The following is a 23,302-nucleotide window of genomic DNA, read 5'->3' as shown; positions in this document are numbered from 1 at the left end:
GGAGTTTTCAGTTATTTAACTGTGTTATTCAGTGTGTGTTTTAGTGTTGTCATAGACAAGTGGCGGATTCCCCAGGTTTATACTTGAGGATCTAGGATGGAACTTTGGGAGATCTCTTAATTCCCTGAAATTACATGAAAATTTGTTTTTGACTGTGTGTGTGTGTGTGTGTGTGGGTGTGTGTGTGTGTGTGTATATATATTCTTTTTTTTCTTGAGAAGGAGTCTTGCTGCGTTGCCCAGGCTGGAGTGCAGTGGTGTGATCTTGGCTCACTGTAACCTCCGCCTCCCAAGTTCAAGCAATTCTCCTGCCTCAGCCTCTTGAGTACCTGGGACCACAGGTGCACGCCACCACACCCTGCTAATTTTTGTATTTTTGGTAGAGACAGGGTTTCACCATTTTGGCCAGGCTGGTCTCGAACTCCTGACCTCAGATGATCCACCTGCCTCGACCACCCAAAGTGCTGGAATTACAGGTATGAGCCACCATGCCCGGCTTTGACTGTGTTTATTTTTAGAGTAGCATGTATAATGCATCAAATGTTCAGAGTTGGTTTGAGACTCAAAATACTAAGAACAACTAGCGTAAAAAGAAAACTGTTCCAAAATCTAAAGCCTATGCTTATCAGTAAGAAATAGTTAAAGGAAAGTAAGCTCATGAAAAAAAGTTGAGAGCATAGCCTCTGGAATCTGTCTAAATTCAAACCATGGCTCTGCTGTTTACTAGCTATAGGACCTTAGGTAAGTGCTTACCCTCTCTGTGCCTCAGTTTCTTTATCTGTAAGGTAGGAATTAATAGCATTTATCTTAAAATGTTATTGTGAGGGCCAGGTGCGGTGGCTCATGCCTGTAATCCCCACACTTTGGGAGAGTGAGGCTGGCAGATCACCTGAGGTCAGGAGTTTGAGACCAGCCTGGCCAACATGGCGAAACCCCATCTCTACTACAAATACAAAAATTAGCTGGGCATTGTGGCAGGCACCTGTAATCCCAGCTACTCAGAAGGCTGAGGCAGAAGAATCGCTTGAACCCAGGAGGTGGAGGTTGCAATGAGTCAATATTGTGCCACTGCACTCCAGCCTGCATGACAGAGTGAGACTCCGTCTGGAAAAAAAAAAAAGTTATTGTGAGGATTAAATAAACCAATGCATGAGAAGTGCAGTGCCGTGTTTAGTATAGAGTTAGTGCTGTTTGCTATTAGAGTTAGTGCTGTTTGCTTATTGTGAGGATTAAATAAACCAATGCATGAGAAGTGCAGTGCCGTGTTTAGTATAGAGTTAGTGCTGTTTGCTATTAGAGTTAGTGCTGTTTGTTATATTAGCTGTTTGCTATTTTTTAACCATATGTTAAGTACCCTAGAATTGGTGAGTGTAGCCTGCAGTGAGAAAAAGAAGACAAAGTCTTAAGTTTTCACTTTCCCACAATTGGAGTGAGCCACCTCCTTGCAGGCCCAAAGAACTAGCACAGGTACTTCCTCGTATCTCCACCACTGTCACTGCCATAACCAGGCAATAAAGTCAAGGACTGGAGAAAGCAGGAGTACATTTATGGTAAAAAGTGAGGCAAGTGAGGGCATACACCTCCAAGGCCATCAGTCGTAGACATTGAAGTTGCTTGCAAGAAGCAGAACTTGACATTCCTGTTTCCCAGCCAATTCCTTGCTAACTTCTAGAACCTCCAAGCTCATCAAAGTGAATAGTGCAGAATGAGAGTTATTAGGACAGCCTGCTTTATATTTGCTGGATTTTGTCAACATTGTCAAACATTAAGACTATTTCCTGTTTCTAATACAGGAAAAGGAGGGGGGCCTGATAGAATAGATTGTGTAAACAAACACAGCTAGAAGAATAATGACAGTAATAGTATTTCCAAAGAGAGACTGAGGATGAATTACTAGCCGCCAAAACACTAGATTCTACCTCTTTGCAGGGTTCTTCAGTGGCATATAGGGCCAGTATGAAGTAAGGTACCACCCACAAACCACACTTACCATCTACATGGAAACCACCATAACTTTAGAGGGTATAAGCAGCAGACTTAATACACCAGGTCAGAGTGAGGCTAGGGACATCTCTCTACCTGTGACAGATAGGCAGTTACAAAAACTGATCTCTGCCACTCTTTTGCTCTACTTTCCCGGTGTAGGAGCTAGGACTTGAAGAAAAGACTTGTAGAAAGAGGTGTCTTAGAACTTCCTTTTCTCGCTGCTACCCCCTCCCCTTAACACCGCCCCACTAAGTATTTCAAGCCACAAGCCTTAGTGGAAAATGTTGTATTGACTGTTGACTAAGTTTTTAACTGGACAGTCAAGTTTTAATAACTGAAACTAGTGAGAATCATGGAAGCAGCTCCGGATGTCATTAAAAGATGAGAAAAGAAAGATTTGGCTTGCATAGCTGAAAGTAGTGACTAGCAAAAAGTACATAAAATCATTCCGTATGTATATAACAAAAACTTGAGAGCTCTATATAAACCATTTACATACACAAAGAATGGCTAAAGAGACAGGAGCAAAGTTATAAAAACTGGGAAAATGTGGGAAGGGAGTATACAGTAGTTTCATGAAAAAAATTGTCAATGGTAATAGTTGTCATAGATAAGTAAGGTAAGGATTTGCAAATATCCAACAAATTACACAATTATAAAATAATTGGTGTTGGAGAGCAGTCTTGGTAGAGTGATGATACAGCTCATTTGGACTTTTGTATTAAGAAAAAAAATGATATTCCTGTTGTTTCTGTCCACTAGGCTTTGTTCCACTCTTTGGAGCCATAATGTACAAATGATATTCCTTTTCCATTTTATAGTCCAACAGATATTTGAAGACAGCTACCTTATGTCTCTTGGGTCTGTTTCTTTAAGCTAAATATTTCCATTTCTCGTGTCACATACTTTCAGCTCCCTTCACCATCACTATTTTTGAAGATGCTTTAGTTTGTGTAAGTCCCCAAACTGAATATATTATCATCAGGTGGGTTGACTACTGTGGAATAGAACAGGACAAGTATGTCTCTGAACCTAGAAATTAGACCGTTAATTCAGGCCAAAATTACATTTGCTTTTTGGCAGTTCTGTCACATCATTATCATTTTTACTTGCCCAGTGTTAGGGGAATTCACTAAATAGATTAATTAAATGCTTATTGTGCAACCTCAAAATTTGTTTCACAAAATTGGTAATTTTCAGCTTGATGAGTTTAGTGTTTTTGCTAATCCCTAAGTAGGTGATCTTCCTATTAGTGTTTCCTGCCTCATAGGATTCTTTGAAAAAATAGAAGTGATAGCTATTATAGAATGTATGTCTATATGTGTATACAATGGTATGTTTTCAAACTGTAGTAGATGTGGATGATTTATAAGACAAGATCGATTTTTGTTTGTTGTTTTTTCCCCTAATTAATTCTACAAATATTAAGTATATGTATACTATGTGCCCAGCACTAGAAATATGATAATAGGATGCATTCTCTGCCATAACAATCTTTTAGCTTTATGGAGGAATTTCAGGAGTGTTTATTAAATACTACTAGGGGTAAAGAGGGTGCTCCAGAGCAGACTGATATCTCACTCAGCCTTGAGTAAAGCTTCTCAATGATGGTGCCACCTAATCTTGGTCTGGAAGGATGTGAGCAAATTAGTTAGCCAAAGTTGTGAAGGAATTTATACAAGGGTCCTGAGGCAAGAAGGCTGGTGCCAACAAGTAGTTTCCTGTCCCTGGGGTTTATGAGATATGGAAGGGGGGAAGTGTTGAGAAAGAAGGCAACACAACATTTAGAGAGGCTTACATGGCTTGCTTTTTGGGTGTTTTTCTCTTGAGAGCAACGAAAAGCCATTTAAGTTTTTGAAACAGGGGAGTGACAAGACTAGATTTGCTCTTTAGAAAAAAAATACTCTTGAGTATTGTGGAGAATAGATTGGAGGGAGGAGTAAGGTTAGAAGTACAGGGACCAATTGGGAGGCTGATGGTGAGAGTTAAGGATGCATTGAACTACATTATTGTCAGTAAAGACGGAAGGAAATGGATGGATCTTAAAGATTTAGGAAGTTGAATGATTATTTGTGGGGATATAAAGGAAAGGGAAGAGCTGAGAATGAAAAACATAGTAGCTAACATTTATTGACCACTTAATTATGCACAAGGCACTGATTTAAGTATTTCATCTTTGCCACAGTCTTATGAGATAGGTATAATTTTATTATTCCCTTATTATAGTTGAAGAAACCTGAAGCCCAAAGCAAATGGTTACCAAGTAACTTACCAAATTAGCATGTTACCACCGGAAGACGGGCAGCAAGGAAGAGGAAAAAAATACGGTTTTCCCTTTGGACATGTCATGAAATTCTGTTGGCACATTAAAGATAAGATAAGATAACATAAAACATGTTTGCTAAGTACTATGTCTAGTTAATAATATGCAAATAAATAGTAATGATGTCAATGCCTGGAGCTTAGCACAGAGAAAGTGGAGCTAGAGACAAAGAAAAGATCACTAAGGATAGTATGGGGAGTAAGAAATAATTCAGAACCCTCACTCATTTAAGAGATAGATAGAAAAAGACAACTGTGACATCTAGTTTGTTTATTATCCTTCATTACTCATAAATCACCCAGTTTTTTAAATTATCTGTGAGTACATATCCCTACTTTAAGTAGTACTGATCTGATATAGTTCATTCTCTCACTTGAGTATTGTAATATGCATCCTTAATTTTATGAATGTTTTAATTCTTCTAATTAAATAGTTTAGGTTTCTTTTTCTCATTACTAAAATTTGTTAAACCACAGTCATGTATATTTTATTTTTATTTTTTAATTTTTATGCTCTCAGGGTGTACAAGTACAGATTTCTTTTTTTTTTTTTTTTTTAAATGGAGTTTTGCTCTTGTTGCCCAGGCTGGAATGCAATGGCATGATCTCAGCTCACTGCAACTTCTGCCTTCCGGATTTAAGTAATTCTCCTGCCTCAGCCTCCCAAGTAGCTGGGATTACAGGCTTGTACCACCACGCCTGACTAATTTTCTATTTTTTTTTTTTTAGTAGAGACAGGGTTTCACCATGTTGGTCAGGCTGGTCTTGAACTCCTGACTTCAGGTGATCCACCCGCCTCGGCCTCTTAAAGTGCTGGGATTATAGGCGTAAGCCACCACGCCTGGCCACAAGTACAGATTTCTTACATGCATGTGTTGCACAGTGGTGAAGTCTGGCTTCTTCATGTACCCATCACCCAAATGGTGAGCATTGTACCCAATAGGTATTTTTTCAACCTTCACCCCCTTACCACTCTTCTACCTTTTATAGTCTCCACTGTCTGTTATTCCACTCTGTATGTCCATGCAGCCTTTGTCATTTATAAGTAAAAACATGTGGTATTTGGTTTTCTGTTTCTGAGTTATTTCATTTAGGATAATGACCTCCAGTTTCATCCGTGTTGCTGCAAAAGACATCTCATTCTATTTTATGGCTGAGTAGTATTGTTAGGGGTGGCGTATATCCCGGTAACTGGTGGCAAATCCGTATGGGTCTGCAGCAACCTCAATTCTTGCCTCCTCAGAAGAAAGAATTCAACTGAGGCGCATAAGGCTGAAAAAGAGACCAAGGCCAGTTTCAGAGCAGGAGTGGAAGTTTATTAAAAAGCTTTAAAGCAGGAAAGTACACTTGGAAGAGACTCAAGCGGGCATCTTGGAGGTCAAGTGCAGGGTTTGACCTTTTGGCTTCAGGTTTTACATTGCTGACATACTTCGGGCATTTTGTGTCCCTCTTCCCGTGATTCTTCCCTTGGTGTGAGCTGCTTGCATGCGAGGTGACCTGCTAGCACTTAGGAGATGAGCATGTGCGGTGTGTTTACTGGAGTTGTAGACATGTTCACCGGAGTTGTAGATATGTTCACCTTAGGCGTTCTTCCCTTTTGTGGTGGACTACCCCGGGAAAGTCATACTCTGTCATTTTTGCCTTTTAATGCGCATGCTTGAGCTCACTCGCCCAATTCCTGAGATCTTATTGGAAGCTGCCAGTTAACAGTTTCATTGGGAAACTGCTGCTCTCTCCCTAGCATCGACTGCGACCAGTTATCATTTTAGAGAGGCAGTGTGACAACTGCTGGACCATCACCTGATGGTCCCAGGACATTCTTGGTGGATTGGGGGAGCCTCTCCTGCCCTGCTCCTGCCTGGTTAACTATCTACTGTTAACAGTATTCTGTGGTATTTATACTACATTTTCTTTATCCAGTCATCTGTTGATGGACACTTGAGGTGATGCCATATCTTTGGTATTGTGAATACTGCTATGATAAACATATGAGTGCAGGTATCTTTTTTATGTAATTATTTCTTTCCCTTTCAGTGTAACCAAGTAGTGGGATTGCTGGATTGAATGGTAGTTCTATTTCTAGTTCTTTGAAAAATCTCCATACTGTTTTCTATATGGATAACAGAATAAATTAGTACAAATTTACTTTGTGCTAATTATAAAATATTTATATTTTATATAAATTTATTCCCACAAACAGTGTATAAGCATTCCTCATTTACATTTTAAAGAGAGAAAAGTGGCATTGTTATACCACTGTTAAATATTTTTACTTATGCAAGTTAAACCCTGCTGTTCAGCTACAACCATGTAGAGCCTGTAGACTAGGTTAAAAGATTTAGTTCTTTTTCTCAAGAGCAGTGAGGAACCACTGAAAAGTTTTTATCATTTATTTATTTATTTATTTATTTATTTATTTATTTATTTTTGAGACGGAGTTTCGCTCTGTCGCCCAGGCTGGAGTGCAGTGGCGCGAGCTCGGCTCTCTGCAACCTCCGCCTCCCACATTCACGCCATTCTCCTGCCTCAGCCTCCTGAGTAGCTGGAACTACAGATGCCCGCCATCATTTCCAGCTTATTTTTTTTTTTTTTTGTATTTTTTAGTAGAGACAGGATTTCACCGTGTTAGTCAGGATGGTCTCGATCTCCTGACCTCATGATCCGCCCACCTCAGCCTCCCAAAGTGCTGGGATTACAGGCCTGAGCCACCACCGCGCCTGGCCTGAAAAGTTTTAAGTAGGAAAATGAGATGATCAAGTTTGCATTTTGAAAATGTTACTACTAAATTGAAGGAGGAGGATTAGGGTGGATGCAAAGAAATGAGAGAAAATTACAGTCATTTAGGTAAGAGTTTTGTGTTTTTTGTTTGTTTGTTTGTTTTGAGACGGAATCTCGCTCTGTCGCCCAGACTAGAGTGCAGTGGCGTGATCTCGACTCACTGCAACCTCTACCTTCTGGGTTCCCACCATTCTCCTGCCTCAGCCCCCCGAGTAGCGGGGACTACAGGCGCCTGCCGCCACGCCCAGCTAATTTTTTTGTATTTTTAGTAGAGATGGGGTTTCACCGTGTTAGCCAGGATGGTCTTGATCTCCTGACCTCTGCCTGCCTTGGCCTCCTAAAGTGTTGGGATTACAGGTGTGAGCCACCGTGCCCGGCCAGGTAATAGTTTTTAGTAGTATGACTAGTGGAATGACATTAGCATGGAGGGAAGTAATCACATTCCACAAATACTTCGATACTTTGATAATACATTTCACAGGATTAGAAGGATGGGGAGAGAGGTAGATTGGGGGGGGGCTGTGTGTGTGAGAGAGAGAGACAGAGAGAGCGATATTAGGTATAAATTCTGGCTTTCTGAAAACTGAAAGAGGACCACATTTGGTGGAAAAAAATAATGAGTTACCGAGTTTCATCTTGGGCATGTTGGCCCTGAAGCATCCTTATTCTTCTGTATTTAGTACTAGTAAAACCCTAAAAGCAGCATGAAAAGTCCATGGTAAGGGGGTATAGCTAAGTAAAGTATGTTCATAAATTTTCTAGAATATTATTCAGCCTTAAACACGTTGGGTACAAGACTATAAAGCATGTTAGATTAAGTGAAAAAAGTAGGATACCAAATCCAATAATCACCGAAAACATAGAAAAAGTACTGAACAGAAATAGAGCAAACTTTACACAATGATTATTTGAGGATTGTGGGTGAATTTTTTAAAATTTAAATTTTCCATCTTGTAAAAATACCAATCTTAGAAATTAAAAATTGTAATATCAGGTTTGTTTCGTACATCATTTATTTATAATGGTTTAAATGGTTGCTTCTCTAAACTGACTTAATAGTAATTACTTCAGGTAAAATGAATTCTTTTTTAAACGTGACTTTCTAGTTAGTTCTAAAGTTGAGTGGAGGTGAATTCTTAGTTATACAGCGTAAGCAATTTTTACAGCTGTGTTAATCAGTAGTCAGTGCTGATCATCTCTCCCATAGTTGTCTCTGCTAGCTTTTCCATCTGTCAGCTGTAAGCAATGCAGAAGCATTGAAAACATTTTCCTTCGCTGTAACACGCTAAAATTCTCATAAAATGTCCATAAACATTAAGTACATTTTGTGAGTGATGAATAATGTTAAAGAACTAGCTATGTGTTTTAATATATAAAATTAGACTTTGTGTAAATTGACTATACTTTTAATCATGGATTTTCTCTAAGATAATGTGCTAAGAAGATATCTAAACAATTCAACACCTGATATTTTGGTCGTACTTTAGGGAATTGTTTTAATAAATAAACGTTATTTAATTTTAATTTATGTACAATGAAATGCACCCATTTGTTTATTTATTTTATTGAATTATTTTTGAGCCAGGTTCTCGTTCTGTTCCCCAGGCTGGAGTGCAGTGGCACAATCATGGCTCACTGCATCCTTGAGCTCTTGGGGTCAAGGGATCCTCCCGCCTCAGCCTCCCAAGTAGCTAGGACTACCAGTGCATATCACCACACCCAGCTAATTTTTTATTGTTTTTTGTAGAGCTGAGGTATTGCTTTATTGCTCCTGCTTGTCTCAAACTCCTCACCTCAAAGCCATCCTGCCACCTCGGCCTCCCAAAGCATGAGGATTACAGAAGCAATTGACTGTGCCAAGCCTATTTACTTATTTTAGTGATTTTTTACAACTGTATATACTCATGCAGCCACCACCACAATCAAGATATAAAACACTTCTGTCACCATAAAGTGTTTCCTGGTACTCAGGTTTCCTGGCCCCAAGCACCTAACCTCTCCTTTCTGTCACTAGTGATTAAGTTTGCTTTCTATAGAATATCATGTAACTGCAATTTTGCCATACGTACTTTTTTGTATCTGGCTTTTTTCACTTAGCATAATTTTTTTTTGAGATTTATCCATGTTGTTGCATGTATAGTCAGTCCTCTGTATTAGCATGTACCACATCCTTGGATACAGAGGGCAAAATGTAAGGTACTAAGCATCTTTGGATTTTGGCATCCATGGGGTATCCTAGATATCCCATCCTGGATGTCCTTCGTAGCCAATCCCCTGTGGATACCAAGAAACTACTGTAAATTAGTAGTTTATTTCTTTTTATTGCTGAATAGTAATCCATTTATGAATCTATCATTTGTTTTCTCCATTCAGCAAGCAGTTGATGGACATTTTACTTGTTTTCAGTTTTTGGCTATGAAAACAAAAGCTGTCATAAACCTTCTGTATAAATCTATGCAAACATGTATTTTCAACTCTCATGGGTGAATACCCAAGAGTAGAATTGCTGGATCCTATAATAAGTGTATGTTTAACTTTTTTGGAAACTGCCAAACTGTTTTTGTTTTGTTTTGTTCTGATTTGTTTGAGATGGAGTCTTGCTCTGTAACCCAGGCTGGAGTGCAGTGGCGTGATCTCAGCTCACTGCAACCTCCGCTTCCCAGGTTCAAGCGATTCACCTGCCTCGGCCTCCCGAGTACCTGGGATTATAGGCATGCACCACCATGCCCAAGTAATTTTTGTGTTTTTAGTAGAGACGGGGTTTCGCCGTGTTGGCCAGGCTGCTCTCAAACTCCTGACCTCAAGCAATCTGCTTGCCTCAGCCTCCCAAAGCGTGGGGATTACAGACATGAGCCACCACATCTGGCCTGCCGAACTGTTTTCTAATGTAGTTACAATGTTTTGCAATGCCACTAGCAATGTTGGAGCATTTTATTTGCTCCATATACTTGTCAGCTAAACATCTTTTAATATGTTTTTTGGCTATTCATGTATCTTTTTTTGTAAAGGATGTGTTCACATCTTTTGCTTATTTTTATGTTGTCCAGTTTGTGTTCTTATTGCATTATGAAAGTTGCTAAAATATATACTGGATACCAGTCCTCTACTGTAGATATGTATTGCAAATATTTTCTATCTGTAGTTTGCCTTTTTTAAAACTTCCTGTTAGCTGTCTTTTCAAAGGCAAATTGTAAAAATTTTTATGAAGTTTAATTTATTCATTGTTTTTCTCCAGTTCATGCTTTCATGTCCTAAGAAACGTTTGCCTACTCCAAGGTTGTGAAGAAGGCATTTTCTTCTAATAGTTTTAATTATTTCAGCTTTTTAAAGTCTGTGATCCATTTCAAGCTAGTATTTATTACTAGTTCAAGAGATAAGATGGAGGTTTTTGCTGTTTTTTGATTGAGTATCCTATGAGGCAAGATTGAAGTTTTTATTGCTTTTTGTTGTTTAAATATGGATATTCAGTTATTGCAGGACCATTTGTTACAAAAAATTATTTCTCCACCTTTATCAAAAACCAATTGTATGGATTTATTTCTGGACTCTATTCTTTCCCACTGATCTATATTTTTGTCCTTTTGCTAATTCCACATTACCTTGATGGCTGTAGCTTTATAGTAAGTCTTGAAATAAAATAGTAAATCTTCCAACTGTGTTCTTTGTTCAAATTTCTTTGACTGTTGTATTAGTCCCTTCTCGCACTGCTCTAAAGAAATACTTGAGACTGGGTAATTTGTAAGGAAAACAGGTTTAATTGGCTGATGGTTCTGCAGGCTGTACAGGAATCATGGCTGGGTTAGGAAACTTACAATCATGGCCAAAGGCAAAGGGGAGGCAGGCACATCTCACATGGCAGGAGCAGGAGGAAGAGAAAGAGTAGGGAGGTGCTACACACTTCTAAACAACCAGATCTCATGATAACTCACTATCATGAGAACAGCACCAAAGGGAAATCCACTCCCATGAACCAATCACTTCCCACCAGGTCCCAGCTCCAACACCGGGGACTACAATTTAACATGAGATTTGGGCAGGGACACAGACCCAAACCATATTAACTGTATTCTATGACCTTGGATTTCTTTGTAAGTTTTAGAATTACCTTGTCAATTTCTCCAAAAAGCTTACTGGGATTTTTATTGGGATTCCATTAAATCTACAAATCAATTTGAAGATTTGAGTCTTCTATCCCATGAACATGATATATCTCTCCATTTATTTAGGTCTTCTGTACTCTCAGAATGTTTTGTACTTTTCAATGTAGAACTAATTCTTATACATATTTTGTTGAATTTATCCAAAATATTTAATTGCAAGTGAGATTTCTAAAATTTCAGTTCCTATTATTTGTTACTATTATGTAGAAGTACAATTAATGTATTAGTATAGTATAATTAGTATAGTATTAATATAGTATAATTCTTTAAATACTATAAAGCCAAATCCAGGAATATGATATATATTAGTATATAAAATATATTAATGCAATATAATTATAGAACAATTATAATTCTATATATTATAGTAATGACAATATAATTATAATTATTATATTGCATCTCTATATAATTATATAACTACAATATAATTATATTGTATTATATATTTATATGATTATAATCTATCATGTATAATTACCATAATTTTGTTTTAAATGCCATAAAACCAAAGTCAGTAATATTACATAGCTAAGACCTTCCATACGATATTGATTAGAAGTAGTGAAAGTAAATATACCTCCATTTTTCCCAATCTCAGAAGAAAAGCATTGCATCTTACCATTACATATGATGATATCTATAGGTTTTTTGTAGATCCCATGTGTCAAGTTGAAGATGTAATATTACTGGATTTGGTTTTACAGTATTTAAAACCAAATTGTACTAATTATATGTAATATAAATATATATTCTATTACTGGATTTGGTTTTATGATATTTAAAGAACTATTTTCATATATTTTTGTGAGGTATATTAGTCTGTAGCTTTCTGTTTCTGTGGTATCTTGGTCTAGTTTTGGTATTGGGGTAATACTGGCCTCATAAAATGAGTTTAGAAGTGTTTCATCCTTTCCTCTTTTCTGAAAGAGTACATGTAGGATTGGTATATAATGACTTCCTAAAATTTGATAATGATGTGTAGTTTTGTAAAACTCTTTGATTTTGATGTTAGAGTAATAATGGGCCTATAAAGTAGGAATTGTTTCCTTTTCCTTTTTGCTGAGTTTAAGTACTGGTATTGTTTTTTCCTTAAAATGTTTAAATTTACTAGTGAAGTTCCCTATACCTGAAGTCTGTATATATGTGCAGGGGGTAATTTTGTGGATATCAAAGTGATATAGTAGTTGGAGAATGATGTCTGGAGCCAGAAAGTCTGTTAAAAGTACTTAGTTCTCATTGACTCTCTTTACAAGTCTTAGCTTATCTAACTGTGCCTCAGGAATACACAATTATTGTTCCACCTCATATAATTGTTTTAAGGGAAAAAAATATAAAAACATATGAGTGTGCTTGCTATTTGATACCTATTTGATTCTTTTCTTGCTATATGTTTCTAACTGCAACTTTTCCTTTTTTACAGAGGAGGATAAATATAATATTTACTCACCTTTGCTCTTCAAGTGTTTCCTGGCAGAAGGAATTGTCAATGGGCATACTTTGTTGGTTGCATCTGCTAAAGAGGATCCTGCCAACATTTTACAGGTATAGAATATATGAACTTAATATTGCATTTTGAATGGTAAACAAGATATATGTTTGTATATATACAAACTATATTTAAATGCATTAACGGGATTATACATTTTTTAAAATCTCAGTAAAAAGTATCAAATTTATTTGAACATAGAGTTATATTTTAAAGTAATGTTCTTGAACAATTTTTTAAAACTTCATATGAGAGGTGGGGAAACATTAAGCTAATAAAAACTGACACTAAGTAAAATTACTGGACCAGGCATTCACAAAAGTCATGCTTAATAGCAAAAATTCTAGTTTACACTTCTTATCGAAGAAAGGGGAAAATATCCTTTAATTTTTTTGCTTCTAATTATAACATCTTCATTTTGACTACTACTATGGCAAAGCAAATTTTCCAAAGTCTAAGTTTTCTATACTGCTAACAAAGTATGGGTTAACTGTTGCTCTTAAGAAGCCTTTAAAAGAAACTTGGAATTCGAATTTTCAGCCTGAAACTGTTATATAAAGTATAGGAAATCACTACTATATGAGTTAAAGCAAATAATGGAATAAAAACAAAAGGCACATCTATATAATCAGCAAATTGGCTGATAAGACATTTTAAATATTTTACATTTCTACTTAGCACAAGCAAAAATAAACTGATTCCAAGGCACTACAATATTTGCCATTTTTACTGCAAGCTTTAGGCAATTTTTTTTTCTTTTAATTTTGAAGAGATGAGGTCTCACTATGTTGCCAGGCTGGTCTTGAATTCCTGGCCTCAAGGGGTTCTCCTACCTGGGCCTCCCAAAGTTCTGGGCTTACAGGTATGAGCCACCACATCCAGCCTAGTGCAAGCTTTAATCATAGTTTCATTCTAAATGTATCTAAGGAAATTAAAATGTTCATACATAAAAAAATTATTATATCTGATAGGTAATACTCTACACTGTCATGATAATAAGAGAACTCTGGAAAACATTACATGAAGCAAAACAATTGCAGATTGTTTGGTAATTATATTACCAATATGCCAGAGGTATGAATCAGAAGAGTCAGATACTAGAAGTACACATTGATTAATACTAGTTTTCTTGGAGAATGCTACAAATGATTCTCTTCCATGATAAAATATGTCATTAATGTACCGAATCTTTAAGCCAAAGCACACTTTTTTCCTCAGAGAGGACACTTTTTTAACTTTTAGAATTCTTAGTTTCTTTGTCCATAACAGAATCCTAATTTAAGCCATTATTTGAATAGAGTTAATAATCTAAAGTCATTTTTCCATAGGATATTTTAATTTTAGTACATAGTTTGCAAAATGGCAAATTAGTCATTTATAAGGAATTTGTAACATAATAAATACTAATTCATAATACCTGTGAACAAAAGCCAACAAACTTCTTTGCCTTAGTATAAAAGTTACAATAATGCTGAGGTCAAAACTAACATAATTCGTTCATATGATTCAGATTTTGCTTGTTAAATAATACTACTATAAAATCCAAAGCAGAAACCTGTATATAATTGATTTTCCTCTGATTGTAGGGCTTATTTTTTTTTCAATCACTTTTTTAGTTGTTTACTTTTTACGATATTTTTTGGTGTTTTCTTTTGCTCTTTTTCCTGCCTTTTATCATCTTGGCCAACTTCCGGACAGTGCTACACTTGCTAGGAGCAGTGGAGTAAAGGCCAAAACCATTGTTGTAAGTAAGCTATACAGGTTCTTCATGGCATATTCCACAATATACTGAGACTAAGATTTTATATGAAACATCTATATAGCCATTATAGGAAAATTTTGCCAACCAGAAGCAGAAATACCTATATATGCTTTTTAAAATAAAGTGTTTTATTTTTATTTTTTCCTCTTTCAACCCAGGTAGCTGATGTTAAAAATTTTCAGTTTGCTTTAGAGAATACTTTAATTTCAAAACTAATCCCTGACATCTTTCTTAGGGGTGCCTTGAATTTGTAAAAGTTAGTATTAAAAATCTCAGTGTACTTTATGTATCCTTCTTTAGATGATGTGAGGGAGTTTGAAGCTGTAAAAGAAATATTACCTTTTCATCAAGCTTTCATAAAATAGCCAGTCATTTATGGAAATAATTGTGTGTTGCAAAGACTTAGTCATATGACAATTTTATGGTGTAGGAGAATAAAATATAAAACTATAGTTAAAAACAAAACAGACTCTTAAAAAGTACACCATGTCAGGCCGGGCGCGGTGGCTCAAGCCTGTAATCCCAGCACTTTGGGAGGCCGAGACGGGCGGATCACGAGGTTAGGAGATCGAGACCATCCTGGCTAACAGTGAAACCCCATCTCTACTAAAAAAAAATACAAAAAACTAGCCGGGCGAGGTGGCGGGCCCCTGTAGTCCCAGCTACTCGGGAGGCTGAGGCAGGAGAATGGCGCAAACCCGGGAGGCGGAGCTTGCAGTGAGCTGAGATCCGGCCACTGCACTCCAGCCTGGGTGACAAAGCGAGACTCTGTCTCAACAAAAAAAAAAAAAAAAAAAAAAAGTACATCATGTCTGACCCAGTTGCATATGTCTGACCAAGACAGATTAATAAAGTCCAGATTTCTCCTCATGCCTGAAACAGCTGGAAAAAAAAAAAAAAGCACAGAATATAAGAAATAACAGTTTTCAAAACACTTGGCATCAGATAATAAAAGTGATTCCTAGATATACAAAACAAAGAAGGCAAACCCTATAACTTCCCTACCTTACTGAGTACAGTGTTTCTGAGCCACAGTGCAAAGAAGAGAAACACAAGATAAGATGACCTTCAGGCGGCACAGCTAGGAACACAACGAGGTCAAGGAAATTCTGTTTATAAATCAGAGTACCTGAATGGGAAGTACCTGAATACATCAAGTGAGTTAGAGATCTGCATAGGGTCTCCCTCTAGTCTTCAGTTGAGTGCTCACCTGTACATGTACATAAGGAAATGGCCTGAGGCTAGAAAAGGAACTACCTGACAATATTAGAAGTAACAATCCCCAGGGCCAACAGTAATTCCTGCTCCCACATGCCAGAGTGAAAAACTTCATGATTCATGAGATGTCAGGTGGGGTATTTAGAAGAGTTTTGCATTGGTAAAGAGCAAAATTATCCCCAGTTTATAAAACACTGCTCTGGTCCTGTCCAATGAGGCTTAAAAACAAGGTCTGAAGTAACCAGCTGTTTTCAAGTAACTTAACTGTGTCCCAGTCCAAAGCTCAAAGTACGGTAATATTAAAGTGTCCAGCACTCAACAGGATAAAATATTCTGTGTCTGGTTTCCAATTAAAACATAGTAGACATGCAAAAAATAAGAAAATATAATTTTAATAAGGAGAAAAGTCAAAGCAAAAAAGAAATGTCATGATAGAATTAGCAGATGAAAACATAAGTTTTATTATAAGTATATTCTAAATATTCAATAAGCTAGAAGGAAGATTAAACATGTTAAATGGAAACATGGAAGATGTAAATATAAACACATGTTAAACTTCTAGAGATGAAAACTACAGTGACTGCAATGAAAAATACAGTTGAGGTGCAAAGTGGATTAGACACTGAAAAAGAAAAGGCTAGTAAATTTGAAGACATGGCATTTAAAATTATACAAGATGAAACCTGCAAAATAGACTGGGGAAAGAAAAGGATGTTTGCATTAGTGAGCTATAAGATAACTTAAGGGTCTCTAACAGATTGGACTCTGTGAAGGGAGAAGGAGTGGTACAGAACAAATATTTGAAGAAATAAGGAATGAAAGTATTCCAGAAATAATGAAAAATATACCACATTTCTAAGGTGTCTGGCAAACGCCAAGTTTTAAAAGTCCTGAAGAAAACAACATCAATGCACATCATAATCAAATTTCTTGAAACAAGTGATAAAGAGAAAATCTTGAAAGTGACCAGAGATAAAAGCACATTACATAGATAGAACCAAAGATAAGAATGACAGCTGACTTTTAGTTTTAGGCAATACAAACCAGAAAACAAGGAGGAAGTCTTTAAAATGCTAAAAAATAAAAATAAAAACATGCTATCAATTCAGAATTCTATACTCAGCAAACATCTTTCATAAACAAAGATTTTGCAATTTTAAAAGGTTGTTTTTTATAAAAGCAAAATAAAGACTTTCTCAAATGCTAAAATCCAAAAGAAGTCACAACCACCAGACTTGCATTGTAAGAAATACTAAATAAAGTTTTTCACAAAAAAAATCAAAATAATACCAAATGAATATTTGGATCTAAACAAAGATATCAGAAGGACTGGAAATAAGTAAATATATAATACTTTTATTTAAGTGAATATAAAATACTTTTTTTCTCATTTTGTAAAGATAAAGTCATTAATGGTGAGAAGGAGAGAATAAAGGAAAAATGCAGAATTTGGAGCATGATGGATATATTTTTTGTCTTGATTATATTATTGGCTTCCAAAGTATATGTGAAGGGACTTCAAAACGTTTGTGGAAAAATGGAATTAAAACATAAAACCGTAAACATTATTTCAAAACATAAGCTCCATCAAGTTCAAGACACTTTTGTGAGTGAGGATACCAGCCATTTAGTCGATTCTTAAAGAACTGAGGGTCCTGGGAATTTAACCATGTCAGTAGTCTTTTTTACTTTAACTGAAGAAAAATGGTGACATTTACAGATATTTTTTTAAGATTGGGAAATAAAAAGAAGTTGGAAGGAGCCAAATCAGTACTGTAAGATGGACACATAATGATTTCCCATCGAAACTCTTGCAAAAATACCCTTGTTAGATGAGAGGCATAAGCAGGAGCTTGTCGTGGTGGAAAATGACTCACTGGTGAAGATTTCCCAGACATTTTTTCTGCCAAATCTTTGGATATATTTCTCAAAACAGTCATAATAAGCAGATGTTGTTCTTTGGCCCTCCAAAAAGTCAACAAACAAAATGCCTTCAGCATCCCAAAAAGTTGTTGTCATGACCTTTGCTCTTGACTTGTCCCCTTGTGCTTTCACTTCATCACTTCGACCTCTTGCTAGCCATTGCTTTGACTGTGCTTTTTCTTCAGGATCATACTGGTAAAACCATGTTGCATTGCCTGTCATAATTTGTTGAAAATGCTTCAGGATCATGATCGCACTTGTTTAAAAATTTCCATTGAAAGCTCTGCTCTTTGCAGCTGATTTTGGCATAACAGTTTTGGCACCCATAGAGTGGAAAGTTTGTTCAACTTTAATTTTTTAGTCAGAATTGTGTCAGCTGAACCAATTGAAACGTCTGTGGTATTGGCTATTGTTCTGCTGTTAATCATTAGTCCTCTTCAATTAGGGCATGAACAAGATGAGTTTTTTTCCTGCAAATTGATGTGGATGGTCTGCAGCTGCAGCCTTCATCTTCAACATCATTTCATCCTTTCTTAAAATTAGTTATCCATTTGTAAAGTGCTGATTTCTTTGGGGCATTGTCCCCATAAACTATTCTCAGAGCATCGATGATTTTACCATTCTTCAACCCAAGCTTTACCATAAATCTGATGTTTTTTCTTACTTCAATTTTAGCAGAATTCACATTCTCTAATGGGTCTCTTTCTAAACTGCTAACTGTTCTTCTTAGTGCCTCAAACTAGATCTTGTTAAGGCAAATTAGTATGAGTTTATTTTGGTGCAGAAAAGTTTTGGAAGTTATGCATAGTTTTTTTCACAATATGCTTTTACCGTAAACTTTTTAAAGACTCCTTGTACCTCTGTAGAATATTACCAAATTATATGCATTAAGTATGGGCAATTTGTTATGTGTCTGTTATACCTGAATAAAGCTATTTCTAAGAAAAATGGAATTTCAGTTAGTAAATTCATGTTCAAGTACAAGTTCTGCTGTTTTTTAAATAATTTCAGCAACTTGCTTGTACATTACCTCCTCTTTTATGAAATAAGGGTAACACTTATTGACCTTGTGAAAGTCTTTTCAAAACATATTATCACCCTAATTTTATAAGTAAGAGATATGAGACTAGGTTGACACAGATTTCTAACCTAGTAACAAAAGTAATAATAATCAAACTTCCCTTTACTTTGGTTTCCCTAGCAATTCTGATATAAGTAAAATGTGAGATATTTTATTTAGAGGACTCTATGTCACTGTGGTCATCTCTTAGGCCTCATCTAACTTGGCTCATCAACAGCACTTGATATCATTGATCACTCGTTCTTTCCTGATATGCTTTCTTCCTTTCAGGATACTACACTTTCTTGGTGTTCTCCTCTCTCTAACTGGCCACTTTTTCTTATTCTTCTTTGCTATTTCTTACTTATTTACTCAAACTTTTAATAGACGTGTCTTAGGACTCAGACCTTAGGACTCCTCTGTTTCTGTTCTCTCACTGATCACGTCTGCCCCAAGGATGTCAATACTATGTATATGCTGATGGCTTTCAAATTTATAATCTAGTTGGACCTATCCTGAGCTGCTACTGCGTTCTGTACGTCTAACTCCTACAATTGTATATCCAGCTCCCTGCAGTACATATTAATTTAGTCTGTTGGAGATATCTCAAACATAACATGTTCAAAACCAAACTCCTGAACCGCTCTCCCCAAGCCTGTTCCTTTTTCAGCCTTTCCCATCTCAATTAATGCCAACTCATATCTTCTGTTTGCTCAAGCCTAAACCAAGAATTCATCCTTATCTTTTTCTCCTATACTCTCCTTCAATTTCTCAGGAAATAGAAATATATTACTTTGAACATAAATTATTTATTGCTTGGCCTCCTTGTTTCTACCTTTGCTTCTCTTCAGTCTGATCTCACCAAAATATTCAGTGAGCCTCTTCAGATGTAAGTCAGATCATGTCACTCATCTAAACTCAAAACTCTCCAGAAGACAAAGGCCACAGTCCTTATAGTGACTTTCAAGGCCCTAGCTAATATTCTGTTACCTCCCCTTTACCTGTCTGACCTCATTACTTAATATCTCCCCCTGATTTTATTCTGTTTATATGAACTACCTTGCTTGCTAGGCATGCTCCAAAATTAGGGCCATTGGATTTGTTGTTCCCTTTGCTAAGAACTTTTTTGCTTCTCTCAGACTTTGCTCAAATGTTGCCATCTCAGCAGGGCCTAACCTAACTACCCTAATAAATGTTACAACTTCCTACTCGCACTCCCCAGGCCTCCTAATCCTGTTAGCTGCCTTATTTTTCTCCACAGCCTTACTGTCACCTGGTATGCTTTATAATTTACTTCTGTATTTGTTTATTGTGTTTCTTCCATACAAGTCTTTTCTGTTTTATTCATTGCTATATTTCTATTGCCTGTTACAGTGGATGACAAATGTATACTTACTATATATGAATAGTCTGAGGAAACATGATACCCAAATATTTGGTCAAATATTATTCTAGGTGTTCCCATGAGGGTGTTTTGAATGGAATTAGCATTTAATTTGGTAGACTGAGTAAAGTAGATTGCCCTCCCTAATTTGGGTGGGCCTCAGCCAGTCAACAGAAGACCTCAATAAAACAAAAACACTGACCATCCCCTGAGTCAGAGAAATTTTCCTGCCTCTTTTTGAACTTGATAATTGGCTTTTTCCTGCCATCTGACTCTTACCGAAACATCAGCTCTTCCTGGGTCTTGAGCCTGCCAGCTTGCAAATTGGAATTACCCCTTGGTTCTCTTGGTTCTCAGACCAATGGACCTTGATTAGAACTACGCTGTTAACTATCCAAGGTCTCCAGCCTGCCAACTTACCCTGCAACTCTTCGGATTTGCCCACATTTATAATGATATGAGACAGTTTCTTACAATAAATCTCTTTGCACACACAAACACACGCGCTCTTGGTTCAGTTTCTTGAGAGAGCCTTAAATAATACAATTTTTAATGCATTAAAGCAGGGGCCCCAAACCCTCAGGCCATGGATCAGTACTGGAACGGGGCCACACAGCAGGAGGTGAGCAGCAGGCAAGTAAACAAAGCTTCATCTGTATTTACCACTGCTCCTCATTGCTCGTATTACTGCCTGAGTTCTACCTCCTGTCAGATCAGTGGTGGCATCAGATTCTCATAGGAGCATGAACCCTATTGTGAACTGCTCATGCAAACGATCTAGGTTACGCACTCCAAATGAGAATCTAATGCCTGAAGATCTGTCACTGTCTCCCATCACCCCCGTCTAGCTGCAGGAAAACAAGCTCAGGGCTCCCACTAATTCTACATTATGGTGAGTTATATAATTATTTCATTGTATATTACAGTGTAATAAGGATAGAAATAAAATGCACAATAAATCTAATGCTCTTGAATCATCCAGAAACCATCCCAGTCTGTGGAAAAACTGTCTTCCACAAACCAGTCCCTGGTGCCAAAAAGGTTGGGGACTGCTGCATTAAAGGATTCTCTTACTCTAGAATATCATAGGTTTGGTTTTATTTTAAAGTTGTTATTTTTTCCTCTGGCTTTCTTCCATCTTCCCCAGCTTTACTGAGATGTAATTGACTAATACAAGCTTATATATTTTATATATATGAATTATTTTATATATATATAAAAAATGCATATAACATGATTTGGTATATGTGTACATTGTGAAATGATTACCACAATCAAGTTAATTAACACATCTATCACCGTACATAGTTACGATTTTTGGTGTGGAAGGAACACTTTAGATCTACTGTTTTAGCAAATTGTAAATATACAGTACAATATAATTAACTATAGTCACTATACTGTACATTAGATCCTCAGAACTTACTCATGTGATAGCTGAAAGTTTGTAGCCTTTGACCAACATCTCTTCATTTCTTCTACATTCTAGCCCGTCACAACCACGACTCTTCTGTCTCTAGTTTTGAACTAAGGAATGTATTCTAGTGTCATCATATCCATTATGCTTTATCTTGTGCATTTAGAATGTATTATCAAAGATATTATTATTGCTGACACAAAAATCTAATTGTCTTAAGCATTAGATTAGTTTTTATATAGCATTTCAGATTTGATAGTCAAGTTATATGTTCACCATAAAGTTGAATGTGTGATCTTTAGGAAAAATTAACTTGTTTGCTTTCAATGTCATTATTTCCTTTTAAATAAAGCCACTTACATAGATAAGTACTGAAAGTAGTCAAAGCACGTATATGCTAAATAATCTACAAAGTTAACATTTCCCTAAATTAATACATTTAGTGATTCATTTTTAAATTATTTGAATTTTGATTATGTTTTCATATTTCACACTGTTCTACTCTGAAAATATATCTGGTTTTAATACAGTCATTTCACCTGTTAGTAATACTTCCTAAATTCCTAATATTGTCATTTTATACTTCTTACATATTTGTTATGGAATAAACAGTGTTTGATTTTTGGCACACTTACAATGTTGTACAAGCACTGTGATTAGAAGAATAAAATGGATACTTAAAGTGAGGGGGGCGCCCAAGATGGCCGAATAGGAACAGCTCCAGCCTCCAACACCCAGCGTGAGCGACACAGAAAATGGGTGATTGCTGCATTTTCAACTGAGGTACTGGGTTCATCTCACTGGGGCGTGTCGGACAGTCGATGCCGGTCTGCGGGTGCAGCCCGACCAGAAAGAGCTGAAGCAGGGCAAGGCATTGCCTCACCTGGGAAGCTCAAGGGGGAAGGGAATTCCTTTTCCTAGCCTAGGGAAATTGAGACACACAACACCTGGAAAATCGGGTAACTCCCACCCTAATACTACACTTTTCCAAGGGTCTTAGCAAAGGCACACCAGGAGATTATATCCCACACCTGGCCCAGAGGGTCCCATGCCCATGTAGCCTTCCTCATTGCTGGCACAGCAGTCTGAGATCTAACTGCAAGGCGGCAGCGAGGCTGGAGGAGGGGCACCCGCCATTGCTGAGGCGTAAGTAGGTAAACAAAGCCGCCCGGAAGCTCGAGTTGGGTGGAGCCCACCACAGCTCAAGGAGGCCTGCCTGCCTCTGTAGACTCCACCTCTGGGGACAGGGCATAGCTAAACAAAAAGCAGCAGAAACCTCTGCAGATGTAAAAGTCCCTGTCTGACAGCGTTGAAGAGAGCAGTGGTTCTCCCAGCATGGAGGTTGAGATCTGAGAAGGGACAGACTGCCTGCTCAAGTGGGTCCCTGACCCCTGAGTAGCCTAACTGGGAGACATCCCCCACTAGGTGCAGACCGACACCTCACACCTCACACGGCTAGGTACACCCCTGAGACAAAGCTTCCAGAGCAAGAATCAGACAGCAACACTCGATGTTCAGCAATATTCTATCTTCTGCAGCCTCCACTGCTGATACCCAGGCAAACAGGGTCAGAAGTGGACCTCAAGCAAACTCCAACAGACCTACAGCTGAGGGTCCTGACTGTTAGAAGGAAAACTAACAAACAGAAAGGACACCCACACCAAAACCCCATCAGTACATCACCATCATCAAAGACCAAAGGCAGATAAAACCACAAAGATGGGGAAAAAGCAGGGCAGAAAAGCTGGAAATTCAAAAAATCAGAGTGCATCTCCCCCTCCAGAGGAACACAGCTCATCACCAG

The 23,302-nt window shown here is 37.2% G+C and overlaps 1 protein-coding gene across 4 annotated transcripts in view; it reads left to right on the top strand.

Annotated features, from left to right (window-relative positions):
- LOC105471492 (elongator acetyltransferase complex subunit 4) overlaps positions 1 to 23,302 on the top strand; it is a 252,628-nt gene that overhangs the window by 19,624 nt on the left and 209,702 nt on the right. For all 4 annotated transcript variants that reach the window (XR_003015872.2, XM_011723965.3, XM_011723966.3 and 1 more), the window contains exon 3: positions 12,669 to 12,790. Coding sequence is in view for 3 of the 4 variants with exons in the window: in XM_011723965.3 (XP_011722267.2) it covers positions 12,669 to 12,790 (122 nt within the window). In the remaining variant the exon portion in view is untranslated. The remainder of the gene's footprint in view (positions 1 to 12,668; positions 12,791 to 23,302) is intronic.

The sequence above is a fragment of the Macaca nemestrina genome, chromosome 12, assembly GCF_043159975.1.
Source record: "Macaca nemestrina isolate mMacNem1 chromosome 12, mMacNem.hap1, whole genome shotgun sequence".
NCBI lineage: Eukaryota > Metazoa > Chordata > Mammalia > Primates > Cercopithecidae > Macaca > Macaca nemestrina.
This window is presented reverse-complemented; position numbering and strand designations above follow the sequence as displayed.